Consider the following 25,990-nt stretch of genomic DNA (forward strand, 5'->3'; position numbering starts at 1 on the left):
CATGGTGATATAAAAAAATATCAGGACAGTTCACACAGGCTCACAAAAAAAAAACCGATGTCTCGTCTGCAATCATTGCTTTTGCCTGCAATCATTGTTTTTTGTGGGGGCTCAGGAGTTCCCAAAAAGAGCTTGCTGGGGTTTTGTGTTTCTTTTTGCCAACAAAACCATAAAAATGGAATGTGATTTGTGAATAGTAGATTCTACAGCAAACGAATAAGCGTGGTAGTGGGCTATTTCTGAAATACCCAATAATGTCTTCAGTTGAGATGGGAGCACTTACTCACCAATTTAGTAAAGAGAAATAAAAATAATAATATGACTGGAGGATGCAACAGTAAAAAATAATGACATTTAACAAAGACGAATTGACAGATCAACTGTGCATGGATTCTACTTATCACATTTGGAAGATTTGAAAGTGCCTTTTGGAGAAAACTATGGGAATCAGACATAAGTGTGAACAATAAAGATCATCCTACACTTAAAACCACATGCAGTTTAACAAATACAACATTCAAGAGGCGGGGTGTACCTTACCCTACCACACTGCCAATACCAATGTATGCTACTCAACTTATTTACTCAACTGTTTTTAATTACAAATACAGATTCAGACATTAAATTGGAAACATATTACAACACAGTAAATTAACAGATAGCTGAATTCTCACAGATTACTGATAGAAGTGAGAGAAAATGAAAAACACCAGGAAAACACAACATTTAAAGAATTACCAAGACCCTTTTCAAACAGTCCTGGACATAAGTGCATGTGTAGCAAAAAAGGCGATAACCACATTCTTAACGCAAGTAAATAGTGTGGCAATTTTAGGTTTCCATTGAGGAAGGAGCTGGGATCTTCTTTAATCTAAAATGTTGCATCTTCAGCCAACATTAATGTGACAACAGCATGAGTACCAGGTTTAATCCAATTCTGTAGTGCACTGTTTTTGCCAATAAATTGTCCGGCAAACCAGGATATGGACATGGTCCACCTTTTCAGAGGAAGGCCAAATATTAAAGCCTCAATGTCGAACAATGAGGACTAGTGTAGACTGCATTGTATTTAAGCTGTGAAGAAATCTTCAAAAGAAACTCAAGTTAGAAAGCATAACTTGTCAGAAGAAGCCAAATAATGACAATGCAATTATTGAAATAGAAGGTTACAAATTAAAATGAAAAGTCGGCCAACCTGTTTGAACAAATTTAAACTTCAGTGAAATCAGCAAGGACTGCTAGAGCCAGGTCCAGGCTAATGACAAACAGCTGTTTCTTATGACTTATGGCATACATAATGTTAGATATATTTCTAAAGAAAATCTGCTTTCTTATCCCAATAAACTGCTATTTCAATGTATTATGCTGCCTGACATGAAAAAAATGTGCATTCGATTTTCGGGTATTGGAACTTGGATTTCTGGAAGAGCGTAAAAAGGCCGGGTACATTTACGAAAAGATTTCCCAATTATTTTCTCATTTTTAAAAAACACTTGCAAAGAAGCACAAACGTGTTATATACTGTTAATTTGTCTCTTAGGTTACAGATTGTTGGCTGTGTTCACAAATATTAATGTTTTACATAACTGGAGAATTTATAGATGTAAAATCTTTAGAATACAAATGTGACATTGTAGATAAGTTTCCCATGTATGTTTTCTAAAACCCTTAGATGCATCAAAAAATGTAAACATATATGGCAACCAGTGCATCTGCCAACACCTTTTTGCAAATTATCTGTAAACTGCTCCTCAAACTTACTAGTAGGGGCTTCACACCCCCAATATCTATCAGCTCTTTGGTATGTTTCAAATTACTACAGAACAGGACACACCGACACTGGTGTATGTGCATATCCATAGCTAAAGCATATCAAGTCACAGTGCAATTTGTCCCAAAAGCTGCACAGCATACAAATGGTTAAACTTAACACTCATGGGAGGTCAGAATCAATACAGATAAGAAAAAGGCTTATCAATATTTTGAGAATGTGTTAATAAATGTTTTAAAATGCGATTTTTGTTTCCTGCCACATTTTCAAGCATTGGCTTTGGAACGGACTAAACTACCTACACCTCTGTAATTTGTAAACCTCAGTTTTTCCCTTAAAACACATCAAATTGTTTATTAATGTAAAAGTACAAACTTAGCCAATCAATTGCTAAGACAACTGCTTCAGTACTGGAGCTGGAAACATCTCCAACACTGAAGGAACATGTGTATATATATTAAACATCTGGACAGATTTTCTTCACAAAAATAGAATGACATTTTACAGTAATCTAATACACAATACAAAGTATATAGATCTGGTTTTGCGTTTGGTTGCAAACTCTGAACTTGCATTGTTCAAACTATAACTTACAAACATTCCAGACAAGAGGGATTTAAACAAACATTACAATATTTAACTTTTTTTTTAAATCTGCGACAAAGAGGACATTACTGCTGTGGCCGTTTTGCTGCACATACTCATTTAAAACAGCAGAACATATGCTTTTTTTTAAAATAGGTTTGATGCGGGGGGTCTCCGGAGCTGAACCATGTTAATTTCAGCTATGGGGACCTTACTCGGAAGGGGGTGCCGGCATCTCCTGCTCAGGTTTAAATGTCCCGGACGCGCAGGCCAATAGGAAGCCACAACGGCTGACGTCAAGGCTTCCTACTGGCCCGTGTGAAGTGGGAGCTTTGAAGTTGCCATTTCGATACCTCCACACGGCCCAGCCAGAGCTGCTACCGGCACCCCCTGCGGAGGTATCTCAAGAAGCAGGGGGTCCCCAGAGCTGCTACCGGCACCCCCTGCGGCGGTCTCTCAAGAAGCAAGGGGTCTCCAGAGCTGCTACCGGCACCCCCTGCGGAGGTATCTCAAGAAGCAAGGGGTCCCCAGAGCTGAAAAGGACAAGGTTAATTTCAGCTCCGGAGATCCCTTGCTTCAATCCCAACGAAAACCAAAATTACATTAAAAAAAACAAAAACGAAAAGCAGGATTTTTGCATTAATAAAAATTCTTTGTTATCACAAACTCTTGAGCCATATTTGGTAAAGCTGTAATAATTATATTTTTCATTATCACAAAATGTAGTAAAAACCATGTACTAAAGATGTAACACAATAACGCAACAGTAATAACACTCCCACAGTATTACCGCAAGCGTTAGAGAAAGCAATGGTAGTGTTTTTTTCTACACGCGATATGTAACAGTATTCTGCATTAACGGGGGCAATATCGCTTGCTACAGCTGTATATTTAGGTTTGATAATGGACAGTCAGACAGTAGCATTAAAAGCCATCCTACTCCACCTGAATTAAACAAAAACAATTTTGTAACACATTGCCTTTACTTCCTATTCTGATTAATACTCAATTTTGAAATATTACAGTATTTTTTGAGTTCAAGAAATGTTTTTTTTTATTTTGCCGTGATGAACGCGCGACATCCACCTCTGTGACCCAGTATGTATAGACCCGCTTTATAACTTGGCACTGATCACTGCCATGTTGGGAAGGTACTAGGACACAGGGTTCCTAGAATTCTGTGCTAAGCTGTGGGGTATTTCTAGATGCAGATCTAGGATATAGTTTCTAAATGAAAACAAGCAGGGATAGCCACCACTCTGTACACATATGTCCGTGTCTAATAAATTCACTCCTAAGGTGTGGGGAACCTGTGTACAATGGTAGAAGTCAGTAAAGAAATCTCTGACTTACCAGTAACACAATAATCACGTCCCCCTGGAGAAAGACACTTATACTTAATGACACCCAGCCATAGTGAATGGACTGGGGTACTCACATTTGAGAGTTTTTCTGTCCGGTGGATCCCACGGCGTGCATCACGTGGACGGTATACAGCAGATAATTCCTCGCGGAAAACGGAGCACAGCAATTGACAAAGGGCGACGGCCCGAAACGCGCAAGAGGTTTTATACATCCCGTGCCATGATGTCTACCATGGAATAAAGGATTTTTATTCATTCATCGGTATCTAGCCCCCTTATTTTGCAATTGCTGTGCTCCGTTTTCCGCGAGGAATTATCCACTGCCATGTTGGAATTGGTGCCGCACTCTTGCCTCAATTAGGTACAGTATGAGCCCATAAAGAGTAACAAAAAGCAGCAAGTAGAGTATACTCTGTGATATTTGTTATAGTGCGTTGTACAGTTGGGCTTTTATGTCTAAACACGCCAAGTTGTTCTATTTATCTAAAGTTACAATAGGACCATTAAAAAAAAAAAAAAAACAGGGACAGCGTCTCCACCAACAAACCCAGTGTATCTTGCCAAGAGTAACTGTAGATTTTAGAAGAAAAGTTACTGCATTATGGGTTTAGTTTGCCTTATTTGGTTATCTGTTCTAGAGAAAATGACATTATGGGAGTACATTTTTAATTTAAATTGGGCTAACAAGCTGCTCACTGCAGTATCATTTGTTTTCCCATTAAAATGTATTTGTTCAAGTCATTTTCTTTCACCCTCGTTGTGTAAAGATGTTGAACAGCACCAAACATTTGTAATTGCTTTCTGCTTCTATTTAAATAAAGTTAAACTTAGAGAAGTCAGAATCACATCAGACTAGTTCTTTGTGTGCTTTGCAACTGCTTCCATCACCACCCTCAAGTCCTTCAACGCGGTATGTCTCTCTCCATTGGTGGGTGGGGGTGTGTGATTAACGGGCCTTATGGATGAGCAGTGGTAGCTAGCAGATGAACCACAGAAAAATAGTGCGCGCTGCTAAAATCTGGATGAATAAAATGAAAATTAAAAAGCTAACCAAATAATGTGTGGGTTCGACAAAAAAAAACCCCACACACACAGTGTCTTCACATATACTTGTACTAGATCAATTTAATACTCAAAAATATGAAAAGACCCACAGTGTGTCAGAGTGATAGTAAGTGACAAATATGAAGGTGCTAAAAGTGAAATGATCACTGGAGAATGTGAAAAATCTACAGGTACCCTCAGAATGTACATCCAGTCAAAACAGAACAAAATGACCACAGTATATTAAAAAAAAAAAAAAAAGTGATCCTAGAATTATGCAGCTACTCTATACTTGAGAATCAGACAGCGTTTAGATTGCACAGTCCCTTTTGAGTCCATCAAAAAGGCAACATTCTCACCCCCAAAAAATGGCGGGTTCCAACACGTGCGGCTCTTTAAAGGGGGGGGAGGGGGGTGTGTGTGTGTGTGTGTGTAAAAAAAGCAACAAACAAACCATAGTAAGTTAAACCTAGTAATTTAAAAAACCCCACCAAGAGATACTGTACTCATTTACAAATTGATCTAAAAGCACTTAATCCAATCCAACAGTACTTGGATCACAGGACAAAAGCACAGAACGAATGTCATCGGTAGCAGCCCAAAGCACCTGTCGATCGGACCCTAATAAATCTGTGCTTGGAGTGTCGCAAGCAGAGGGACCTGCGGGGAGGACCCCTGCGTAGGGGATTGTTGCATGGTTTTGTATAAAATGTGGAAATGTGCGTGCAATACATCTTGGTGAAGTCTATTAAATGCCTGGGTCTGACTTACAACACTTTGGTTGGTGTTTTGTCTTTTTATTTGACGTTTGATACCAGATTAAATGTATGAAGACTCCAGAAATGTCTGCATTCAATATTGAAATGGTGAAAGAACATATGCAGTCATACACCATAATGCATTACATATTTATTTGCCAGACGTGGGTGTCCTAAAATGAAATGAAGATTGAACCTGTCCCAGTACTAGTGGGGGGCCTGCAATGCTATTCACAAGTTGACCCACAAGCACTGACAACAGGGTTAAGAGCAGCCGATTTCAGTAGGTGAAACTGGAATTAGCTCTGAAGTGTGAATATGATGAATATAGTACTTGTTTAGCTTCCATGGGTTTTGCAGTTTCTCAAAGTTTTGTATGATGATTCTACCCCAAAACCTCTGCAGTATGTGGCAAATTGGATTCTCCTGTAAATCTAAACAGCTAATTTAGTTGTGTGCGCACCTCACCCCACAAGAATACATGCAGGCACATTGTGGTTTGTAAACCAGTAGCCAACATATCAACTAGTCTAGCATGTGGTTGAACGTGCATGCAAATATTTGACTGCATAATCTTCTGAGCAGTGACACGAGCAGAACATTCCATAAGGCACTCTGGGACTTAAGTAATCAGAGATCAGTGATGCACAACTCCAGATCAGCAATGTCACCTACAGAACAGGTATCTAAGCTAACTGCTTTTGTTCATCTCCATCCAAGTTAATTACATGTAAAGTTACTGAAAACAGAACCTGCTTGGCCATTCAGGCATGGAGGTATGCATCACAAATCAGGGACAAATCCCACCATTAGGGCACAAAACGGAAGAAAAGAACGTTTCAAGAGCAACCAAATATCACACAATACTGTATGCAGGTGAACGATTAAGCCATCTAATAGTTGATATTTACATTTAGAGATACAACACCCTCTGCCAGCAAACTACTTTTTACCCTCTGCCAGCAAACTACTTTTTACATCACAAAATAACAGGTCACGGTAAACTATTTGAAGATTTTTTTCAGAGGGTGATCAATGCAGCTTGATGACACCTAGTAAATGACTCACACATACACTTTTAACACCTTTAAGATTGGATAGGCCTGCACCAAGAGGGTTATAAATACAAAGCACATTTTCAGTATGCATCGTGCAGCTTTAGGTAGATGACAAAAAGCTTTGGGAATGCTGCAGAGGTCCAGTCTTCAGAAGATCTGCTGCTCAAACAATATCTTCTCAAACCCCGCTGGAGGCGTGTGATAAAACTCACTGAACTGACAATCCAAAATCGCACTGTCGTCAACTGCAGGAAGAAGCGAGGACACAGCTGGTTAGGTGGATGTATGACAGAGCCCACATTTTCATACTGTTCGTATATGTATTGCTCAAAATCATAAAGGATACAGTGCCGGCCAAAGCACTCCACAAGAATATCATATGCAACATGGTTAGCAACTCAGAAATGTAACTGGCTTTTGTGACTCCAATAAAGAATATTCTTTTTGAGTATGATCTTAAACAGCTGGATAAAATGGTAATTTTAAATGATCATGTAAAATAAACTATAAAACTTTTAGTGTGTTATTTTTGCTGTTCGTTAATGCCGCTCAGCCTTACTATTGTAGCAAGTGAGTTGTGAGTTAAACCCTAAGGCTAGGTCCCCGCTGGCTGCTACAGCGCCCAATATGGCGGGCGCCTCGGGGACAAGAGCCGCCCCTCAATGGGGCCGGGCCCACTGCAAGATATCCTGCAGATAGGAAAATTGTGATCAATACTACCGACAGAGCGCTAGGCCACGCCCCCCCCCTGGTTCAGCCAATGAGGGCGAATCTGCCGGGTGACGTCATGGCTGCGCCTCCCGTCTTTCACCCTGCAGCTTGCTGCAGACCGGGGAACTCGGCTGCCAGACTGGCAGACGCTCGCGCAGCGCAGACAGCGGGGCCGTAGCCTAAACGTAACAGCTGTCTCTTCTTGGACAAAACTCACCCAGTGTGTTACATCTGTATATATACATTTTATTTGGAAAATGACAATTGATGTGAATGACTGTTTTTGCGCATATCACATGTTCATGATTCCGCCCCTTAATATTAACTTCTTCAGACCTCAGCCAAGTTACTTAGTGCATATAGTTAGTCCAATGTAACTAGTGACTACTTATATACACAGATAGTCCTATCCCTCACTTCTGTCCTATCCCCACTGTGTTAAGATACACCTCACTAGGGTCAGATGCACACCAGCTCCCTTGGGAACATTGATTTAATCCCACTCAACTGTTCCTATCATATATAATCCGGAGTGCCTTAAGCACTCAACATTGGATTTAATGTGTGTATCCAATCTTTGGATTTTTAATCCCATTATTTTATAATAATGATCATTAAAAGTTTCTTTTAAAATACTCAAAAAACATTCAATTAGGACATTGAGTGCTATAACTGGGTTCTTTTTCTCTGCACGTACCGTAGTTGTGTAAAAACCTGTCTACAATTTGTGATCACTGAAAATATGCTGACAAATATAATCAGCAAACGCACGCACATAGCTCAAACCGTGCATCCATGTGTCAAAGATCGCCGTATCTATTTGTCTATACACGCACGCAAAATAATGGAGACCCACACTCACAGGGCTTACTTACAAAATATGAATACAATGGACGTTTTGGGCTTGGTTACGAGAGGTCATCAACAGGACCAAAACGTTGACCATATTGTATTAAAGTGTGTTATTTTTTAATGTAAATATAAATATATATATGCGCACAGCGCACGGCCACACACGCACGCGCGCGCACACACGCGCACACACGCGCACAGAATCTCTACTGTGATACCTTACTATGCACCCAGCCCATCTAACTACTATAATCGTGTGTAGTCACCAACGTTTCACTCTATATAAAAATGTTATACATATATGTAACTTACCATACACAACTGGATAGACTGTTCCTCTGATACCAGATGCTGGACAATGCATATTTTTTCCATTTAAATGTACATTTAATTCTATTTGATCATAGGTGACACCCTAAGGGAAATAAAAAATATATATTTAGAAATAACAAATTTTAGGCCGTAAAAGACTAAAAATTATTTGTAATTGTGAACTAAATATGTAAACACTTTTCAAAAAAATTTATAAAAAAAAATTGAAGCCCTTAATGATTTCTAGCTCAATTCCAGTACGAACAGTATGAAGAATTGCCAATGATATGGCAGCTTTATCCACAAATCAATGACATCACAGTTATGTGCTTTGTTGTTTATATGGGTTATCTGGGTGAAAATATCTCGGGTTTGGGATTTCCTAATTGTAGCCAGATCGGGGTGCATTTCTGTATACGCGCCCATGTTATGTGTCTTAGTAATGTGTATGAGCAACAGAGAGATAATAGTACTTTTCCCAGGCTTTACACTACTGGCACTGGGATTTGATGTGGTTTTTACTACACACTAGTGCAAGGGTGGGCAACTGCAGTCCTCAATAGCCACCAACAAGTCAGGTTTTCAAGATATACCTGCTTGAGACTGAGCCACCTGTGCTGAAGCAGGGATATCCTGAAAACCTGACCTGCTGGTGGCCCTTGAGGACTGGAGTTGCCCACCCCTGCACTAGTGACATTCAAATATTTTTTTAGATCAACTCCAGAGTTTGTACAAATGACACTGTTTGTGGCATTGGGAGGTTCTTTCAGTATCCCGAAAGGAGCAAAGTCCTCAAACTACCCAGGCTTTTGAACAATATATACATCTATGTATCTCTCCATCTGTTGCTGCCATAAAAGAGAATAATGCAAGTGTACTCACGACAACATCGCCCTCCTGTGGTAGACTGTTTGCTGGCAGTCTATTCTTCTCCTCGTTGTTGTGATAAATGGCCCCATCGTTTCTTATTACTAGGCTATGCACATCCCGACCCAGAGGTACTTGATTCAAGTTTGCTTTCTGCGTTGCAACTCCAATGCCCCACACACCTGAAATATTGGAGAGGTTTGTTGAATTTTTTTCCTTCTGCTCCAGCAAGGCCAGTAATTTAACGCCCTCACGGGATACGCTTTGGTCAAAGTAAAAAGTTCCAAATACAGCACCTTGTATGTTTGGCATATGTGCGATTCATATGTGATAAAGTTTACCAATCTCTTTTGATCTATATTTTAAAGTGTGATATGTTGCTTTAGACTGTCAACATTATCAGTAACAGATTGCTTTATCATCTCATTGTAGCTCAAAGCTTTGCAAGGCCTGTCTTTTCCTGCATGGGTTAACAGAATGCCAGCTTGATACTCCCCCCTCAGATCCCTTTTTATTCATCTAAAACAATGTAAGCGACCACAATGGATAATAGTAACATTTTAAAAATGTACACCTGGGCAATAAAACAATAATGTTTTTTCTAATATGACAATGTGTTTTTTTTCAGGCCGCTCCTGCCCTTAAGAGCATACAATCTAATTTTGGTGCACGAGGCACAGGGAGATAAAAAATTGCTTTCACTAGGTTACAAGGACTGCTGACACATATTTGAACCGGTTAAATGCAATCTTCTCAGCCCTAAAGAGCTTAGCTATTGCTCAGCATTAGTAGTGCTTGGAGTTATGGATTAGGCGGGGTACACTGCAGTAATAAGTCACAATGCACTGAATCACAATCATTTTGTTTGAAATACCCACCAGTCCGCTCTATGGCGATTACACATCATTTGACTGGAGTTTCATCCCACCAATTCTCCTCCAAAACGTTTAAGGTTCGATATGTGAATCCAAGTTGTATATGTAGCAATAAACAAATTAAATGATGTGTAAATAGTAACTTCATTTAATGTTGTCTTCAATGACTGGACAATCAAACATTAAAAAAGCAAACCCCCATTTTTGGGGCAGAATCGGCAGTGAGGGTGTCACTTGGAGCCGAATGACACTATTTTTATGCAGGTTATTGGGATAATTACCGTTTTAGTTACTTACTAGAGTTATCTAACTAGATTTTCAATATAGCTCCCACGGTCATCCATTAGGAAGCAACAATATAACCTTCCACCTCCACTCCCCTCACAGATAACAGTAATTCTCCTAGAGGAAGGGCAAGACCCGTGGGATTTGACAGCCAATTTGTTTTCCCTAATGGGAGCAGGAACTCCAGCAACTAAACAGGTAAATATCACAGGGATACCAGAAAGGTCTACGGAGATTAAAATATTGCCATTCAGCTCGAGGGCCTCTGCTTCCCCAATACCATCTATGTAAAGTGAGTAGGTAGGGTTTCAGATTTAAATGGGTTAAAACCAGATGGTAGCAGCCTAAAATAACATGTAAAATAACAAACTTTTTCAAATCTTTCCATACGATTTCTGGAAACATCGCAACCTTATGTTTTGTATTTTACTACCCTTTTATCCCCTCTCTCCATAGCCTTTTGTCCTGTCTTCCGAGGTGCTCTTTTAATTTTCACAGGGTATGATTAAATCTGATAATTTTTTTCGTGAGATGGAGCCAACAAGATTCCAAATAATCCAGCCTTCAAACTCCCCACTGCAAGGGAAATATCCGAACGTTTTATAGACTTTCAAAAATGTATTTAGAATTATAGGCTAAAGTTAGTAAATTCAGGGCATTATTGAAATCCCTGCTCTCTGATTGGATAATGCTCGGAATTTTAACCAATCAGTAATGGGCCGGAATTTTTGGCAGCTTGCCAAGTTTTTCAGCCAATCAGCTTTCAGGTTTCATTCACAAAGAGTGAAATTTGCACTTAGACAGGGGAGGTGATTGGATAGAAGCCACCAGCAAGGCACTGACTCCTCCCCTACCCTGTCTGCAGAGAGCTCCGCACAGGAGAGTGAAGGGAAAGGTTTGTACGTCTGTTCAGTGTGTTTTGTGGGTGTAAAGGGGGCAGCAGAGTGTTTTATTAGTGTGTGTCTTCTATTGGTGTGTGTTTTGTGGGTGTAGAGGGGGCAGCAGAGTCTTGTTGGTGTGTTTCTGCTGTGTGTGTTCTGTTCTTGTAGAGGGGGGGCTGCAGTGTGTGTGGCTTCAGTGTGTGTTTTGTGGGTGGAGGAGGGGTGCAGAGTGGTGTGTGTGTGTGTGTGTCTGCAGTGTGTGGGTTTACATGTGGGCTGCAGTGGGTGTAGAGGGGGGCTGCTGGTGTGTGTTTTATGGATGTAGAGGGGGCAGCAGTCTGTTTTGTTAGTGTAGGCGTGTCTGCAGTGTGTGTAGAGGGTGGAGGAGGGCTGCAGTGTGTTTTGTGGGTGTAGAGGAGGGGGGCTGCGAGTGTGTAGGGGTGACTGCAGAGTGTGTGTTTGTGTATATAGGGGGGTTGCAGAGTGTGTGTTTGTGAGTAGGGTGGGCTACAGTGTGTGTGTGTGTGTGGGTCTGTGTCTAAGTACAATTTACTTTTAATAAACTTGCAGTAAAAGCATAAGAATGTAGACAATCATGCTGATAAAAATCAATACGACTACAAAAATGTATCTTTTTATGAAAAATTTTAAATAATTAAAAATAAGCCTACATTTAGCCTATAATAGTAATAATCCCCTCAGAACAGGGCATTACTGGCCAATAATGCCCTGGTTGGGTTAATGTCCCTCGGCTTCGCCTCGGGCCTTCAACTCTTCCAGCCAGGTCATTATTGGTCAGTAATGCCCTGTTCTTCAGGGATTATTACTTAAATAATCACGTTAGCCTCATTTTTGCCCATTCAATATAGCACAGTCATTACAGCAATCGAGTCCTATGTGGGACTGCAACTTGGAGAAGTTATTGAATAGAACTACAAACCAGTGGCAGGAGGAGGTGGGGTTAACTTTAAAGAAGGGGCACAGGTCAATTGTGGTGCCAGCATATTGATTTCTAAGGTCAAATTGGAAGCACGTGATTGGCTAGATCTGTTCAGTGTTTTCTGTGCCTCTGGTAGGCTGTGAAATTCAATTTTCAGTCTTTTTTTTTATTGCTAAAACGTTTTGCAGTAAAGTAATCTATATATTTAACATAGCACAGCCTAATTTAAATCTATAGGGAAAACAGCCTTAACCTCAATTATCAGCGATTACATAAAACACTGCGAATTTTAAAAGACACAATATACAATACAACAGAGCCATGCGACCATATTTGAATTGTCCCACTCTATCAATGTGTAGTCTAACCTGTGGATTGGATTTTAAATTCAAAATAGCTCTTGTTCTGATGAAGAGGTGCGTTGGCGAGGCAGGCACCGGTGCCACAGATTCTTCTCCCATTTTTCACGACAACAACATCCGTCCCTGCAAACAAGAGAACTCAAATTATATTCAGGCAACAAATACATTAACAGTGCAAAATAAAAAATACGAACTTCACTTGCAGCAGTTCAAAAGCCTCTAATAGATTCAAAATAACAATTAAACTATAGAGTACATACCGGTTTTCGAATGCATATGCGCATAGTGTGCGAGCTAGCGCGTACACATGCGCTACAGGGAGAGCGGTGCTTCGCAATGCAAACAAGTTTGTTTTGCAAGCGCGACGCCGGGTCACGGAGGAGCGTGGAAGCTAGAGCTTTCTACTATGGACGTGACCCAAGTGTGAGCAGTGAAGTGCTCTCAAATAAAAGGCCCTTTAGTATTGCAGGGGGTACCAATGACCATTACAGGCACAGCAAGCAGGCAAGTTACCAGTATAAGGACTGGGACATAGTAGGATCAGCCTTGCTGACCCGTGCTGAGGCACGCACACGCTCAGCACTGAGCCCCTGCAGCCGCAATATGAGCGGCTTTAGCAGGGGCTCGCGCATGCTTCTGCACACTTGCAGAAGCGTGTGTCTTACCTAAATTTTAGATTTGGCGCTCGCCGGAGCGCAGGGCCGGTCACGTGAGCGGTTCGCCCAATGAGGGCGAACCAGCTCCGTGACTTCACTGGCCCGCCCCCAGACACGCCCACGGATGGCGCGCGCTCTAAGGCCAGGGAAAGCACCGCTTTTCCTGAGCCTCAGCGCGCCTCCGCACGGGCGAAGTGTCTATGCCCGAGGAATTAGAATGAAAGGCAGTAAGTACTGCTTTTTATTTATATTGGTGCAATTCTTAGAGCAGCGGTACCACCGAGTTGCAAAAAGCACTTTCTTTGACCGCATGGATGCTATACTGAGGCCAAGAACGTTGGAAGCAACATCAGCGTATACACACAGCTACAGGTGCAATCCTACATATGAACAATGTGCACTAATGCCAGTGATATTTTTCGGTAGGCTAGAACTAGGTGACCGACACTGTAAGAATAAGTATAACCTATGTTGGAGCTCTGAAAATCTCCCTCCGTTTTTCTTTATAGCTAGTGCCCTGAACGAGGGTTTTTCTTTACCCAGATCACAAGGTAATCTGATTTAATCACACCTTCTCCCTATGTTATAGGGATGAGGTCTAAACAAAATCCTGTTTCTAATGGAGTTGGGCCTTGCAAGAACTGGTCCTGGAGCCCGCCGATGAATACACAGCACAATTCTCCATATTAAAACAATTGAAGAATATGAATTGGAGATCACACATTATTCTATAGGCATATTCTGCCCAAACACATGCAGTCTAAGAAGTCGAAGTACAGTGTACAAGGCATCAGCTATTTACTTGCTAGCATCATGTACCTGCTCTGTTTAACGGGAAGAATTACATATAAAAGGTTCCAGTACTGAAAAACGAATTAAATGAAAGCAAAATGTCCAAAAGTGTTTTCAGTCGCAGGCGGCAACTGCATCCAATTACTCTTGGCCTCGGCACCCAGAGACCCATACCACCCCGACTGTGGCCCATCTTGGCGATGCATTCCTGCAGGGCAACACTCCTCATTAAGGCCTTGGACATGGTAAAAAATACTGTGCTGAGCCGCGCTGAGCCAGCACACTTACCTCCTGCATCTGGTATGTGTGGCTTTAGCAGGCGCTTCCGCAGTCGACAGATTAATTTAAGTTTTCGCGCTTACAGGAGCAGAAAGCCGGTCACGTGACCGCAGACGGCCAATGGGAACGAGGGACTAGCCCCGCCTCCGCTCCGCCTCCCAAGTGCGCTCGCTGCCTCGCCTGAACGGACGCAAAAAAGCTCCTGCTTGAGCAGGCGGGGCTGAGCACGAGCGCTGAAGAGTACGGCTGGTATTACCATGTCCGCGGCCTAACACTTTTGGTCTTCCTTAAGTACGGATATTTTTCTAATAAAGGGAGAGCCCTCCTGAAGTACAGTACCTCATGGGACATAGTACATCACTGGTGCAGGACAAAAGGTAGACAAAAGCACTCCCAGTTCTGCTTTATTCTAGGCAATTGAAGCATGAAGTACTATTAAGTTACTGTATTTTTTAAACGTTTTCCGTGTAACGTACTGTGGGTTTACTGGGTTTTTATTACCTCTCTTTCCTCCACGTATTTTAAATGTGTCTATTTTTGTTTAGAATAAGAGTTCTAACCTATTACATATCAGTGTCTTTAGCTCAAGTGGATCCTAAGTAATGGAATTAAAACAAGTTTAACACACAAATACGAGAATCTCCTCCTCTTCATTCCTTTATAAAAGGGCTCCTATATTATTATTTAGGAAAGCCCAAACTATGTACCATTGATACGCACATTTACCTGGCCCCCCTTTTTAGTTATTCTCTTATGTTTCAGTTGTATTACCTCCCAGTTCTCCCTGAATCCCTTCTTTCCATCTTGATGAAGAGCTCCCAGAAGTGACGAGAAAACCAGCAGACAGAACTGAAAACACGTCACCTGCCTGCACAGGAAAGCCCGCGGCTGCAGCAGGGCGTCTTTGGAAGCAGAGTTGTCAATCACCGCTCTGCTGCCGAAACTTGCACCGCGCTATGCAAAGTATTATGGGACCCAGCTTCGGTAAGCAGAGTGGTAATTGACAGCACTGCTTCGGCAGACGTCCTGAAGTAGCCACGGTCCGACCCCACTGCACTTTTCCCCCCCACCCCCTCTCCATTTTCCACTTGTCCCTGGATGTGTGAACAAGTGGATTTTTCAAGGCCCTGCTAACAGATAAATAACAATTTGTGAATAGCCTTGCAGCCAGGGTCTTTTCACAATGTATTTTTTGACTTTGTCTTTATTCTGCCCTCCATCACAACTGTTATCTTCTAGTTACTGTGAAGGTCTTGTCTGCATCATTATAGTACCACTTGTTAAGTATATTTAAAGCAGCAGCCCATTTTGCTGAATTGTGTACATTAAGAGCATGTTTAAATCTGATGTCCCATTCAGAAGATACGCATGAAGTGCCTGGGGGCTGAACTGGAACTCAACCCAGAGACCACTGCAGGCTAAAGGTTACCTGCACCGGGCTCTGTGGAGAGCTCCAATTTAGAGATGAAGAAAGTCAGGATTTTTAACAAAGATAACAAAAAAAACGCAGGACACGTTAAGGGGGCAAAATACTAAGATTATGCGAGTTAGTCATATAGACTTCTGGGAGGGGGAGTGCTGTTTTAATACCTTAAGTGTCGATACTAGAAGTACTCAAGATTAAGGCCTAGATTCACTAAACTCCATTTTATGTCTAAAACTGAGCTCCTCATACTGAGCGCTCTAGAGAGAGTGTTAGGACTTGCAGACAAAGATGGTCTGCAAGACTACAATGCTTTGGCCAAACAATTTAATTAAGTGACCCTCACTTATGAGAGAAGAACAGATAAGTATTTAACTATACGATTTGTCAGGTTGGATGTAGCATTGGGGTGCTCTGTCTTTTGTTTATACATTGTCACATACCCAATAGCACTTCTTTTTGACATACATACATATACACACATACATAACATACATCTACATTACACACAAATATAGTAAGGGGGGTCAAGGTTTCAGCTTACATGGGTTGTGTGACTACTACCATCTATTCTCTCACCAAAGCACATTGTCTATGAGTGACATTTGACTCTTCCCTTTTCTTCTCCATTCACGGCGCGTCTAAAATTTGTCACTTCTTCCTCCATAATATTGCCAAGATACACCCTTTCCTCTGTGATTCTACTGCTAAAACTTGAATGCATGCCCTTATCCTCTCCCATCTGGACTATTGTAACATACTGCTTACAGGCCTCTCTGCCTGACAACCTTCTCCTCCCCAAAACTCTGCTGCTAGAATAATTTAACTTTCTCCCAGCTCTGAAAATCTCCCTCCGCTTTTCTTTATAGCTAGTGACCTGAACGAGGGTTTTTCTTTACCCAGATCACAAGGTAATCTGATTTAATCACACCTTCTCCCTTTAATCACACCTTCTCTGCTCATCTCCTCCTGGCTTCCCATTAAATTGTGGATCACCTACAAAGTTCTCCTCCGTACCTACAAGACCGTCACTCACCTGCTCCTCCCTACATATCAGCTTTGCTCTCATTACGCCACTGCTCATCACCTGCGTTCTACCCTTTCTCCTGTCTCCTTTCCCTCACCTGTGGAACTCCCTCACACGCAGTATACACCAAGCATCTTCTCTCTCTCCCCCTTTAAGTCAAAACTTAAAACTCACCTCTTAAATTAAGCATTGCAATATGGCTCATGGCTCTTGTCCCACACTTAGTGACACCTACCAACCATTGTGGCCAAACACTGCCATCTACTGTACTTATTCCACTACCTACGGTCTCGGTAAATCTCCCAACATAGCACTTAGATTGTAAGCTCTACAGGGCAAGGAGGTTTTTGAAGTGAAACTTCCTTAGTGGCACCTCATTCGTGATGGGGCAAAAATGGATTGTGGAGACAGAAATGAAACGGATGTGACGTCAGTGCTGGCAGTTGAGGCTCAGTTGAGTTCTGGCTCAGCCCGACCCCAACACTGACATCACACCCGCTCCACAAATCAGATGCGGCGGCGGCGATAGCCGCCGGCGCCGCTCCTAATGGCCACCGCACCCCCCACACAGCAGCTGACATGCGGCGGCGACGACAGCCGCCGGCGCCGCTCATAACGGCCGCCGTTCCCCGCCCGCTGCCTACTGCCGTGCCGCGCATGCGCGATGGCGCCAGTGACTCCTGGCTCCTGCTCGGGTAAAGTGGGAAGCGGAGGGGTTTGAGCGCGCCGCTTCCCACGCATACGGCGGGCCCGGTGCGGCCGCGTCTCAACCTTCCCCCACCCCTCGCCCCCCAATTACTCCCTCTATTCCTCCCCCCACACCCCCCCACCAGCATCATGGTGTTCTTCCCCGGGGGGGGGGGGCCGTCACACTCACATGGGCCTCCTCGCCGTATGTGCCGTCCTCCCTGCCCTGATCCCCGGCACTGCGGAACAACACAACCTGTGCCCATCCCTCCTCCTACCACACTGCTCTGCCGCCGTGCTCGCAGGTGCAGGGGGTGATCGGAGGTGCAGGAGGTGAGGGGAGGTGCAGGTGAGGAGGTGAAGGGGTGCAGGGGGGGATGCGAGGTGCAGGGGGGGATGCGAGGTGCAGGGGGGGATGCGAGGTGCAGGGGAGTGATGCGAGGTGCAGGGGGGTGATGCGAGGTGCAGGGGGGTGATGCGAGGTGCAGGGGAATATGCAAGGTGCAGGATGGGTGCGCATACATCACACACGCACACGCACACACACACAGTCACACGCGCACACTACACAGTCACACGCGCACACACACACAGTCACACGCACACACACACAGTCACACGCACACACACACAGTCACACGCACACACACACAGTCACACGCACACACACACAGTCACACGCACACACACACAGTCACACGCACACACACAGTCACACGCACGAGGAATTCACGCTTAGTGCAAATAGCTAATACAGGGGATGTGTGCCGAGCACGCACATTCTAAGTCCAAATTTATTTGCGTTTTGTCAAAGAAATTGTATTTTGATTTTTAATTAAAACATCACAAACACAATTTCTGTGACAAAAGTCAAAGAAGTTTCACTTACTATGTGCGTGCACAGCACACACAGCTTTTTTTATTTCCCCTATTCCCGATTGTGCTTGTTGCACTTATTGTATTATAATTCCCTGTACTGTAGTGTATTTTGTAAAGTGCAGAGTACACTGTGGGAGCTTGTAATGTATATGGCAGAAGATACTGGGTATTTTAATCAATCTGGCACACATGGGCAAATCCAGCAAAATACACAGAACTTAAGGAGGCTTCTTATTATTCATACTCTGTGTGCTCGAAGCAAGCTGTAAGAGAAGCTGCAGTCAAGGCAGAGTTAATTCAGGCAGGAGATTGATTATTCATTGAAATTACACCCCGACTATAAATAATGAATTGCTATGGATAAAGCACGGCACAATGCCGACGAGTAATGTTACAAACTCTAAAAGAATAGGTAACAAACATGAAAGCTAATAACCCTGTAGGTGTTATATAGCCCAGAGCACACAAAATATCCTTAACTGTGCAAAATTATATAGTGATGGCTCGAGCAGATCGTGTCTTACCGTATTTCCTCGATTCTAAGACGCACCTTTTTTCCGATTTTCACGTCTGAAATCAGGGGGTGTCTAAAAATCGATGTTTAAAAAAAACAAAAAACCTGTCTTCTAATTCCTTCTTTCTCACTTATGTTTCATGAGCAGTCCCATGTCAGTGGAGGATGAAGCGAGCAGCAGCCGGAGAGGTCCCACGTCTGCAGAGGATTGAAGATGGACAGTGGACGGGTGCACGGCAGTGGGAGAATATCACCATAGAACATGAGACCTGAGCAGGGGTAGAGAGGCATAGCGGAACGGCTGGGGAGGAGAGGGCTGTAACTCCGGAAGTCGACCAGTGTCTTACTTCCGTGCTCTTCCGCAGCCGTTCCGCTATGCCGCACTGCCCAGGTCTCCTGTTCTATGGTGATCTCTCTCCGCAGTAGCCGCACGCCCACCTGCTGTCAATCTTCAATCCTCTGCAGATCTTGGACCGGTTCGGCCGCTGCCACCCACTTCATCCTCCACTGACATAGGACCGCTCCTGAAACATGGTAAGTTAAAAGTTATTTTCCTCGACTGCAAGTGCCAAATCAATGGAACGTCTTACAATCAAGGAAATACTATTTATACAATACGAAATACACAGAGTATATGTTACAGATTATAAAACCACATCTGCAGTCCCCCAACCTCCGGGAATCCCGGTTTCGGAGATATAAACTTTGTGGACACAAAATGGCTTCCATGGTCAAGTAACTGCAGTGGCCCATAGAATGCTGTGACATCATCAGGAGATGACATTGTGACTTTCTATTGGTGAACCCTGAGCCATAGTTGTAGGAAATTGTGTGTTGAAAACTGACACAAAAAAAACCTCAAATACATCGGTAATCATGGGGAGTCCCCAGAGGTTGGAACATGGATCATTTCTGGGGGACCCCCCCGTTCAACTACAATAAAGTTTTGCTGCTTTAAAGCATAAATTAACAAAATACAACATTTGACATCTGCTTCCTAAATTAAGATTGTAAATGTTTACCATCTTGACAACCGTCAGTAATATTGTTTATGAGGTCTGTACAAGTGGTGCTAACCTTATCTTAGGCCTCGGATATAGTACAGGCGCGCGCGACGGAGAGCATGGCGTCACGCACGCCTCTACGAGAAGCGATCAGTGGCCTGTAGGATTCCGTGACGGGGAGGCGTGGCGAGGGGGTGCCGAAGGCGTGCCCGTGATGTCACGTGAGATGTTCGCCCTCATTGGTTGAACCGCCCATGTCATCCATCAATCGCATGACAAAAAAAAAAAAAAAGTTGTGTGCTGTGCACGCGCATAGTAAGTGAAACTTCTTTGTGTGTTGTCAGCAACATATAAATTTTATTTCTGCGCATAACTGATTTGTGTGAGAATGTGTGTGAATGTGTGTGAGAATGTGTGTGAATGTGTGTGTGAATGTGTGAATGTGTGTGTGAATGTGTGTGAGTGTGTGAGTGTGTGTGAGTGTGTGTGTGAATGTGTGAGTGTGTGTGTGAATGTGTGAATGTGTGTGAATGTGTGTGAGTGTGTGAATGTGTGTGAGTGTGTGAATGTGTGTGAGTGTGTGAATGTGTGTGTGTGTGTGTGTGTGTGTGTGTGTGTGTGTGTGTGTGTGTGTGTGTGTGTGTGTGTGTGTGTGTGTGTGTGTGTGTGTGTGTGTGTGTGTGTGTGTGTGTGTGTGTGAGTGTGAATGTGTGTGAATGTGTGTGAGTGTGTGAATGTGAGTGTGTGAATGTGAGTGTGTGAATGTGAGTGTGTGAATGTGAGTGTGTGAATGTGAGTGTGTGAATGTGAGTGTGTGAATGTGAGTGTGTGAATGTGAGTGTGTATGTGTGTGAGTGAGAGTGAGAGTGTGAATGTGAGAGTGTGTGAATGTGAGAGTGTGTGAATGTGTGAATGTGAGAGTGTGTGAATGTGAGAGTGTGTGAATGTGAGAGTGTGTGAATGTGAGAGTGTGTGAATGTGAGAGTGTGTGAATGTGAGAGTGTGTGAATGTGAGAGTGTGTGAATGTGAGAGTGTGAATGTGAGTATGTGAATGTAAGAGTGTGAACGTGAGAGTGTGTGAACGTGAGAGTGTGTGAACGTGAGAGTGTGTGAACGTGAGAGTGTGTGAACGTGAGAGTGTGTGAACGTGAGTGTGTGAACGTGAGAGTGTGTGAACGTGAGAGTGTGTGAACGTGAGTGTGTGAACGTGAGAGTGTGTGAACGTGAGAGTGTGTGAATGTCCTGGGACCTCTTCTCTTTTCTCTGTACACACTCTCTCTAGGTGACCTAATAACATCTTTTGGGTTTAAATATCACCTCTATGCTGACGACACACAAATATACTTTTCAACACCCGACCTTACACCTGCTATACAGACCAAAGTTTCTGAATGTCTCTCTGCTATATCATCCTGGATGGCCCTCCGTCGCCTTAAACTCAACATGGCTAAAACAGAGCTCCTCATACTTCCTCCCAAACCTGGCCCTACTACCTCCTTCCACATTACTGTTGGAACTACGATCATTCACCCAGTAGCCCAAGCACGCTGCCTAGGGGTCACACTCGACGACTCTCTCACATTCGCCCCTCACATTCAAAACATTTCTAAAACTTGTCGCTTTTTCCTCCGCAATATAACAAAGATACGCCCTTTCCTCTGTTGCTCGACTGCTAAAACTCTGACACAGGCCCTCATTCTCTCCCGTCTTGATTACTGTAACCTCCTGCTGTCCGGCCTTCCTGCCTCTCACCTGTCTCCCCTACAATCTATCCTAAATGCTGCTGCCAGAATCACTCTACTCTTTCCTAGATCTGTCTCAGCATCTCCCCTCCTGAAATCCCTCTCCTGGCTTCCAATCAAATCCCGCATCTCACACTCCATTCTTCTCCTCACTTTTAAAGCTTTACACTCTTCTGCCCCTCCTTACATCTCAGCCCTAATTTCTCGCTATGCACCATCCCGACTCTTGCGTTCTGCTCAAGGATGTCTTCTTTCTACCCCCTTTTTATCTAAAGCCCTCTCCCGCCTTAAACCTTTTTCACTGACTGCCCCACACCTCTGGAATGCCCTTCCCCTCAGTACCCGACTAGCACCCTCTCTATCCACCTTTAAGACCCACCTTAAGACACACTTGCTTAAAGAAGCATATGAATAGCACTGTGGATATTCTGAACACATGATACATAAAGCTTGGCCCCCTGCAGACGCACTTACCAGAACTCCCTCCTACTGTGTCTGTACGTTCTCCCTACCAATTAGATTGTAAGCTCCTCGGGGCAGGGACTCTTCTTCCTTAATGTTATGTTTATGTCTAAAGCACTTATTCCCATGGTCTGTTATTTATATTATCTGTTATTTATTCGATTACTGTGAAGCGCTATGTACATTAATGGCGCTATATAAATAAAGACATGCAATACAATACAATGTGAGAGTGTGTGAATGTGAGAGTGTGTGAATGTGAGAGTGTGTGAATGTGAGAGTGTGTGAATGTGAGAGTGTGTGAATGTGAGAGGTGTGTGAATGTGAGAGTGTGTGAATGTGAGAGTGTGTGAATGTGAGAGTGTGTGAATGTGAGAGTGTATACAGCGTATATAATCCCCCCGTCAGTATAGTGTACATAACCCCCGTCAGTATAGTGTATATAACCCCCCGTCAGTATAGTGTATATAACCCCCGTCAGTATACAGCCTACTGTATATAATGCCGTCAGTATAGAGTCTATATAATCCCCCGTCAGTATACAGTGTATATAAATTATATATACACACATACATACCTAGAGAGAACACCCCCTCCCCCCCCCCCCGGTCAGTATCTATATATAATACATCGCTGCCACCTTGTCCGAGTCCAGCTCCTCTTGGCATAGCCGGTACAGGAAGGACTTGGGTTCCTGGTTCAGGGTCTGTTTCGTGCTCACGTAGCACATGCCCCCCCACATTTAGGAGGACCCACTTCCCCCCGGCACAGCCTGTGGGCTCCTGCGGGCCAGAAGTGCGCGGGGATCGGGGTGCATGACAGGCCGGGGCTCGGAGGCCCGCTGCGAGGGTTCGGGATGCTAAGGCCACCCGCGGGGGGCTCGACGGCTTCCCGCTGCGGCTCGGCCATGTCGGTTCACACCGGGCAGCCCCAAAGCCATCACAAACAAAGTGACACGGAGGGTGTATGGCGTCACTTCCGGAAAATCAGCCTAGCTCACCGGCCATGTTTTCTCGCCCAAATACTTTCTACCATCTTACTACAGCCGATCTGCCATCTAACTACACCCAGCCATCTTACTACACCCAGCCGATCCGCCATCTTACTACACCCAGCCGATCCGCCGACAAGCCGCCATCTTACCATCACAACTGCGCATGTCAGCGGGCGTGTGGGGGGAACGGCCGTTAGGAGCGGCCCCGCATATGTCAGTGGGCGGGTGGGGGGAGCGGCGCTCGTTAGGAGCTGTGGCGGCGGAGAGTAAATGTTGAGCGGGTGGGGGGGATCGGCGCCGGCGTTCTGCATGCGCAAAAGTCCGTAAGCGTCGCCATTAGTAGAGCGCATGCGCGGCATGGCACCGGCCGTGTGGGGGGAGCGGCGCCGCCGCATGTGACAGCAGACGTGTGAGGGGAGCGGGGGGGAGGTGAGGGGAGCGGGGGGGAGGTGAGGGGGGGAGGTGAGGGGAGCGGGGGGGGTGAGGGGAGCGGGGGGTGAGGGGAGCAGGGGGGGGTGAGGGGAGCGGGGGGGGTGCGGGGGGGGGGTGAGGGGAGCGGGGGGTGAGGGGAGCGGGGGGGGTGAGGGGAGCGGGGGGGGTGAGGGGAGCGGGGGGGGTGAGGGGGGGGGTGAGGGGAGCGGGGGGGGGGGGTGAGGGGAGCGGGGGGGGTGAGGGGAGCGGGGGGGGGGTGAGGGGAGCGGGGGGGTGAGGGGAGCGGGGGGTGAGGGGAGCGGGGGAGCGGGGGGGTGAGGGGAGCGGGGGGGGTGAGGGGAGCGGGGGGGGTGAGGGGAGCAGGGGGGGTGTGAGGGGAGCGGGGGGGGGGGGGGTGAGGGGAGCGGGGGGGGGGGGGGGGTGAGGGGAGCCGGGGGGGGTGAGGGGAGCGGGGGGGGTGAGGGGGGGGGGGGGGTGAGGGGAGCGGGGGGGGGTGAGGGGAGCGGGGGGGGGGGGTGAGGGGAGCGGGGAGGGGGGTGAGGGGAGCGGGGAGGGGGGGTGAGGGGAGCGGGGAGGGGGGGTGAGGGGAGCGGGGGGGGGGTGAGGGGAGCGGGGGGGGGGTGAGGGGAGCGGGGGGGTGAGGGGAGCGGGGGGGGTGAGGGGAGCGGGGGGTGAGGGGAGCGGGGGAGGTGAGGGGAGCGGGGGGGGCGTGAGGGGGGTGAGGGGAGCGGGGGGGGTGAGGGGAGCGGGGGGGGTGAGGGGAGCGGGGGGGTGAGGGGAGCGGGGGGGGTGAGGGGAGCGGGGGGGGTGAGGGGAGCGGGGGGGGTGAGGGGAGCGGGGGGGGTGAGGGGAGCGGGGGGGGTGAGGGGAGCGGGGGGGGGGGGTGAGGGGAGCGGGGGGGGGGGGTGAGGGGAGCGGGATGGAGAGAGCTGTGACGTCACTTCCGTTTCACATTTCGTCTGCATCTCTCCAGTTTTGCCCCATCAGAACTAGGTGCCACTAAAGAAGTTTCACTTTTAAAAAAAATTGCCTCGCAAAAAATCGGCCGCCCCGTCGCTCGTGCACGCGCTTTTTTGCTGTCCTCATTGAGGTACAGCCTTTTGTGTGCGGCGTGTGCGTTGTTGCTCGCACCGACTATGGACGCGGCCTTACTGTTTTCACCTGGATCAGTTTAAGACGCAGGGTAAATAAAACAGAAAGGTCACAGAGTAATAAAAATAATAAAGGGTAATATTATCAAAGACCAGATGTGAGAAAGGTGTGTACAGTAGATGACACATGGCAAGTGGTAATATAAATTGGATAATTGGATGAGGGAGCGCAGAGTAAACCAAAAAGAGAAAAAAGGACAACCAATCGTACAATGTTAAACTCAGAGGGTGAGTTTTGTAGAGGCCAATAGTGATATAGATATATATATATATATATAGATATAGATATATATATATAGATATATATATAGATATATATAAATATTATGGTGGGTAAAAAAAGTGACAAAAACCCTCCACAGTAAAGCATATAGCAAATGGAAATATTACTGTACGCTCATTTGAGCATCAAATGAGCATACAGTAATATTTCCATTTGTATATATGATCACGTCCTTTTCGGTATAGTCTGTGCTCAGTAATACAGTATAAACAGGGATGAGAGAGGATGAAGTACAGTAAAGGGAACAGGAAGGGGCTGAAATAACGACGAGGGCTATGGAATCAAATTGGGGGAGAAGTGACCAGGAGGGGCAAACCTTCAAAACGGGCGTAAAAAGAGAGGGTGAAAGAGGAAATGTAACAGTAAAAGGGGTATGAATTCACATAGCAATGTGGGTTAAAGCAACCCCACTGCCACAGGGGGCTTATAATAAATACAAGGGGATATAAGATAGGGAGCAGGAGGGAAGGGGTAATCATTACTCTGGGGGTATAAGATAGGGCGCAGGAGGGAAGGGGTAATCATTACTCTGGGGGTATAAGATAGGGCGCAGGAGGGAAGGGTAATCATTACTCTGGGGGTATAAGATAGCTCGCAGGAGGGAAGGGTAATCATTACTCTGGGGGTATAAGATAGGGCGCATGAGGGAAGGGGTAATCATTACTCTGGGGGTGAGGGAGGGGGGTGAGGGGGGTGAGGGAGGGGGGTGATGGTGGGCGAGGTGAGGGAGGGTGGTGATGTAGGATTCTGTGACAGTTGGGAGGTGAGCGCTATAGCCCTTGCTGGCAGCGGCAGGGTTAATTAGTGGGGCATGCGTTAGAAGTGTCCCACTCACCCATGTGATGCGTATCCAGCTGCACGGCCGGCATCTCCTTGAGCGGGATGTGACCGGAGCTGCCATCCCCGCACCACCTGAAGCAGCACAACACATACGCCATGCCGAGCCGGATACACCACTGCGGGCACAGAGAGAGAGCGAGAGCGGATAGCAAGGCCCGG

At 45.4% G+C, this 25,990-nt stretch overlaps 1 protein-coding gene across 1 annotated transcript; it reads right to left on the reverse strand.

Moving 5' to 3' along the window:
* Window positions 1-577: 577 nt before the first annotated feature.
* On the reverse strand, window positions 578-25,990 carry SPRYD7 (SPRY domain containing 7). Its single transcript, XM_075591951.1, has 5 exons — window positions 25,827-25,990; window positions 12,672-12,788; window positions 9,338-9,504; window positions 8,456-8,558; window positions 578-6,825 (listed from the first exon to the last, which is right to left on the reverse strand). The coding sequence occupies exons 1-5, from the start codon at window positions 25,927-25,929 to the stop codon at window positions 6,728-6,730; spliced, it is 588 nt and encodes a 195-aa protein (XP_075448066.1). The 5' UTR covers window positions 25,930-25,990; the 3' UTR covers window positions 578-6,727.

Source organism: Ascaphus truei, chromosome 3 (genome assembly GCF_040206685.1).
Source record: "Ascaphus truei isolate aAscTru1 chromosome 3, aAscTru1.hap1, whole genome shotgun sequence".
NCBI lineage: Eukaryota > Metazoa > Chordata > Amphibia > Anura > Ascaphidae > Ascaphus > Ascaphus truei.

Bases quoted from the DNA above. Each gene is read 5' to 3' on its own strand.
- SPRYD7 (XM_075591951.1), bottom strand. From the start codon at position 25,929: ATGGCGTATGTGTTGTGCTGCTTCAGGTGGTGCGGGGATGGCAGCTCC. The intron at 12,789-25,826 runs GTGAGTGGGACA...TCTTGTTTGCAG, and splicing joins GCTGGATACGCATCACATGG to GGACGGATGTTGTTGTCGTG. The intron at 9,505-12,671 runs GTTAGACTACAC...CCAATATTTCAG, and splicing joins ATTTAAAATCCAATCCACAG to GTGTGTGGGGCATTGGAGTT.